The sequence below is a fragment of the Geospiza fortis genome, unplaced genomic scaffold (genome assembly GCF_000277835.1).
Source record: "Geospiza fortis unplaced genomic scaffold, GeoFor_1.0 scaffold112, whole genome shotgun sequence".
NCBI lineage: Eukaryota > Metazoa > Chordata > Aves > Passeriformes > Thraupidae > Geospiza > Geospiza fortis.
In genome coordinates this window covers 17,491,996-17,497,025 of record NW_005054298.1, presented here as the reverse complement: position 1 = coordinate 17,497,025, position 5,030 = coordinate 17,491,996, and the positions used below count along the sequence as shown (strand labels likewise).

General features: G+C 37.5%; 1 protein-coding gene across 3 annotated transcripts; it reads left to right on the top strand.

The window, feature by feature from the left end:
* The first annotated feature begins 24 nt into the window (after nucleotides 1-24).
* SPC25 (SPC25 component of NDC80 kinetochore complex) lies at nucleotides 25-4,798 on the top strand. 3 transcript variants are annotated; one of them, XM_031058261.1, is made up of 7 exons: nucleotides 25-134; nucleotides 294-462; nucleotides 551-616; nucleotides 1,390-1,536; nucleotides 1,686-1,790; nucleotides 2,096-2,194; nucleotides 3,140-4,798. In XM_031058261.1, the coding sequence occupies exons 2-7, from the start codon at nucleotides 309-311 to the stop codon at nucleotides 3,271-3,273; spliced, it is 705 nt and encodes a 234-aa protein (XP_030914121.1). In that variant the 5' UTR covers nucleotides 25-134; nucleotides 294-308; the 3' UTR covers nucleotides 3,274-4,798. The 3 variants fall into 3 exon arrangements, with proteins under 3 accessions (XP_030914121.1, XP_030914113.1, XP_005415891.1); XM_031058253.1 differs by having other exon boundaries at nucleotides 34-183; XM_005415834.2 differs by having other exon boundaries at nucleotides 53-203.
* Nucleotides 4,799-5,030: the final 232 nt, after the last annotated feature.

The window sequence follows — 5,030 nt, the reverse complement described above, 5'->3', positions numbered from 1 at the left end:
GGCCGGGGCCGGGGGGCGGTGAGGGGCGGCGGAGGAACCTCTCCTAGCGCGGGAGCCGAGCGCCGGGAGAGTGCCGAGGGAAACGCGGCTCCCACTGAGCCGATGGTGACCACAAAAACAACTTGCGCGAAGAGGTTTGAACAACAAGGCGGGGCGGTAGAAGCAGCCCCGAGCGTTCGTGGTGTGAGTTAGCCGTGCCGTGAGTGAGTGAGCCGCGCTGCGAGTTACCCGTGCTGGGTTAGCCGTGCTGCCATTGCCTCCCGTGCCCTGACGCTGCGTCTGTTCCCGCACAGGGCTGGTACAGCGCTATGGGTAATGCACCGGCGGAAGATGAAGTAACACTCTTTGAAAGAGATATGAAAGAGTTTTGGAGCCAGTTTAAAATCAGTTATGGCACTGAACAGAACAATCAGACTTCAGCGCTGAGAGATTTGTGCAAGGAGACTTTAGAAGCTCTTGCAGGTACAAAGGCCCTACGCTCCTGTTAACTCTGCTTTTTGCAAGTTGTCATGAAACTTCTTCAGATAACAGAAGTAACTTTCCCTTACAGAGAAATGGTCCAAGAAGCTGAAAGAAGAGGACGTGATGATTGACAAAATTCACGAGTATAACAATGGTACAGTTATTTATTGTGTCCAACCTTTATAAAATTAACGTAATACAGCTGAATAGTATGTGTAACTATACGTTTGAAAAGGTAAGTAATAACATCAGAATGAAGACAGAATTAAACCCAAACATAATGGGTTGGTTACAATATAAATTTACAATGTAAATTTCAAGTCAAAAGCAATTTGTTGAAAAACTTCCTTGATGATGCAAAAATATGTTTTCTGTATAAAGCATAAGTATTTAAAACAATAATGTCAGAATTTTTTGACTGCAGTTGGAAAATGAAATTAAATTGCTTAGTAAAGCTAATTATTGTGAAGTTATTTATGTATTTTCCATATTAGGAAGAGAATACTGTCAGCTCATCAGTCTAGGGTTAACTTGGCTGAATTTTGTAAATTTCAGAATATCAGGTAAGAATGATTGCAACTCCTATAAGTCAGTGTTTCCATTCTTGGCTTTCTGTCATTACCTGTGGGCAGGAGCCACCATCTTCATGCTTTGAAGATGTATGTAGTGCTGGCACCAGAAACAAATTTCATCTCATTAAAGTATCTGAGCAGCTGCATACTTTGTAGCTTCTCTTTGGAATAACTTTCACTTTAAAGTTTCCATTTGATGCTCTTGGTATGGTTAAGCTGACTTCTCTCTGCAGCTATGGTAGCATGCATTCCACTGTGTTTTATTAATATAAATAATTTCAAACTACTTAAGTTTTAAATAGCAGGGGCGTACTTAATCAACTGTATATGTTCATATTTTCTTGCCTCCTTTCAGAGATTCTCCAGCAGAGCAAATACATAGCAGAAAAGGAAGAGCAGTTGACAGAAATAAAATCAAAGCTAAATCAAGAACAAGAGCAGCAGAAGAACTTGACTGACAGCATCCAAGAGCTTAAACAAGAGTTGATGAGGAAAATGGAAAGTAAGTAAGAAAAGGATAATAAGTAAATTTTTGTAATTGAAGGAGGGGTTGTTTTTAACACTTGCTCTTTGTGGCTTTTCTGCTGTTCTAGATGTTTTTTTATGTGCTTGTTTTGCCTTTGATACTTACAATGGACTTTTAAATTCTAGTAAAATCTTCTAAAAATAAAGCTGCCAAGGAGAAACTGGAACAAGTGAGCAAGATTAAAACATTGTTTAAGGAGCATCTTGCATTGGAGATGCGTAGAATTCCAGGTAGGTTTCTGTAGCTTCCATAGTTTCTGTGTGCACTGATACAGTGTGGTTCATGTTGGATTGTGCAGTGAAGAGCACAAAGCTTACACACTTCATCAGTTGGATTAGCCAGCTACTACATTTGTCCCTCAAATGGCAAAATATGTTAAAATGTGTTTGTCTTGCAAAGAGGCCAGGGTTGCTTAATTTGTCAGTGTTCTAAGAATATTAATTAAAACTAACTTTGTATTGTGATTTTTAATCATCATTGTGACTCTGCAGCAGAGGTTAATGGTGTTAATTACTTCTGTTTGTGTTCATTTTAGAAGAGCAATTACAGTTTATATTCAGACACATTGACCACAAAGATCCTGATAAGCCATACGTGTGTACCCTTTCCATAAATGAACAAGGGGACTATGAAGGTATGTGAATTTTGAATACTTAGAGGACTGAATCTGACACCTCTGTTTGAAAAAAGGAGAGGAGTAAAGTGCAGTTTAATTGTGATCCTTTATCTTCCAAGTGCCAAATAAAAAATCTTGCAGTGGTAATATTGTTTCTTTAATTATGTGTGTCTTGTTAACTTACATGAAAATAGGACTGCTTATATTCACTGCCCTCCATTTGTGGAGATGCTATTTACTTTGTATCAAGCAAAGCAAGAGAAAGGACCACATACAGAGATGAGGATGCTTCATTTGTACTTTATTTCTGCTGCAGTTTCTGCCTGTATATGCTCACAGGCATATTTCAACTTGTTCAGAAGCCTAAAGGCAGAAAAAGGGTGACATAGGTGAAAGAATAAAACTTGAAATCCAGCATTGCCCTTCTGTAAGGGCACAGCCTTTTGGATCTCAAAGCTGGTTTGGCTATATGGCTCTTACTCCATTTATGGAATTTGAGTGCTGGATAGCTTCTAGACAGATGCTACTGGGGCTCTGCCATGCCTCTGGGTATGAACAGAACAGATTTCTGGTTTTACTAATTCAGATCTAAACTGTTGAAGTTAAAAGTCTGTCATATGCTGGGCTACATCAGTTTACAATCTGCTTGCCTGCAGAGCAACATCATGGCTTAGGAGTGTGTTTCAGTTTTTGAGTAGGCTATGGATTCCTGGGAATTGCTGTAACAACTCAGGCAGGAGCACAGCACTGAGTGGGAGGTCAGTAAATCAAAAAAACCTGTTAAGTTCTTTGGGACTTTCTCTTTGCTGAAGGAAAATGAGGCTTCTCCAAAATAATGCAGGTGGAAGTGAAAACATAAAAAGATAACAAACTACATTAATATTTCATAGGTGCAGGAAAACACTGGTATGGATTTATTCTTTTAATAGTAGTCTAATCTTTTGCAAATTTGTGTCATTCTAGTGACTTCCTGTACTCCTCCTCTGGACTGTATTGCAGAGTTACAGCTTAAACTGAGAGAAACTAACAATTTTTCTGCATTTGTTGCCAACATCAGAAAAGCTTTCACTGCTTTGTCATATAAACAGTCTGCATGAAACTGGTTTGTACCTCTCGTTCTGGATGTAGAGCACTCTTACTCCCTTCCTGTTGGTGAAATGGTGTATTTATCAATGTTTGACTGCTAATTTCTAAATAAAGATTATGAAAGCAGTATTTTAATCTGCTGTTATCTGGACACATTTTGAATCATTCTTTGAGCATCGGTATCACCAACTACTGCCTTAACTGAATGTCTCTGGACATGTAAATTTTGATCCATTACATGCATTAATGATGCAATGGTTTGTATTTAGCTGCCCCAGGGAGATAATCAAACTAAAGTACCTTCTGTAGTTTGTGTATCTTTTCCAAAAGCCTTGATGTCTCTCTAAAGTTTTTGCATAGTTGAAATAGGTCTGAAACCTATTAAAAAAGTGTGCTGAAGCTTAGCACTTATTTCAGTTACTTGTGTCATAGGTCATTGTCTTGACTTTTACCTTAACTTGTACTCTACAGTGTTAGCATTTCTATTCATGCATCTAAATTGTTGTTTTTCTTCTGGTCTGTTAAACTTTGTCATTGGAAATCTTTTGACATGGCAAAGCCTGAAGTATAATGTATTAAAGTATGAAATACAGTGGTGACAGATAAATCATGTGTGCATTTTTCATCTTATCAAGAAGACTATTACTACCACAATGCTCAGCTTTGATTGAAAATATTCTTTTTCTATCCTGTAAACTGTTTTCGTTTTTACAGAAATATTTAAAAGGACTGTTGCAACAAGAAGGAAAATGCTTCATTTGATAATACACCATAGTTGAAATAAAGACTTGACTAGGTTCAGTCCTAGAAATTCTAGTGAATCAAAAACTAATATGTACAACCTAGTCATTTAGGCATGTTTAAATATGGTGATCAGATCTTACCTGATCTGATCAGATATTCTTAGTACAGTTGGGAATATTTCCCAGTCATATGTGAACTGTATTTTAAATAATTTGATTTGTCTGAACTTAACCATATAGCTTGATGAGTGCACCACAGACTACACCCTCATCTTCTAGGATCACAACTTAACAAAAAAAAGTAAAAGACATAATCTTCCATTTCTTCTTCTCTATAGGGCATAATTTGATGTTTTCTAAGTAGTGCATCATTTTCCTTGGTGTGCCTTATTGATTTTTTTCTTGTGTTACAGCCAGTTATACACAAAGAACAGTAAGAAAGGTAAAGGTGCCAATTGATTACACTGCAATTTTGGAACAGAATAGCAGCAGAGAATTACTAAGTATTACTATAGTGACATCTCAAATAAAACAAATCCTCAGTTTCTGCTTTGTGTCCTCTCTCAGGACAAACCCTGTGTCCTCTCTGAGAATTCTGTAACTGGCAATGGTACAAAAAGACGAGGGATTGGAGCCTGACTTCAGGGTCTCATTGTTCATTAGTGGATTTGCTTCCTTTTCAATCAGATTAACAGGATTTAAGTTGCAGGTACTTCTCAGGAAGTATGCTGTGCATGTACCATTTTGTCTTGTCTACTGTATCAATAAACTGCATTTATTCAGTACCTTGAAATTGTCTAAATTAGTTTTGTCATTGTAATACGGTAACATTGCTGTGAACTCACTTGTGATTTATAACTTTTTAAAAGGCTTGTGGAACTTGACATAACAAAGATATGCACACATAAATCAGTCCCACAGGCACATTAAGGGTATGTATTTCAACTGTGTGAATAAGCTATACTAAATGATTGTGGTATTGGTCTTACCTTTTTGAAAGCAATAGTTGCAATTTAGTTATATGA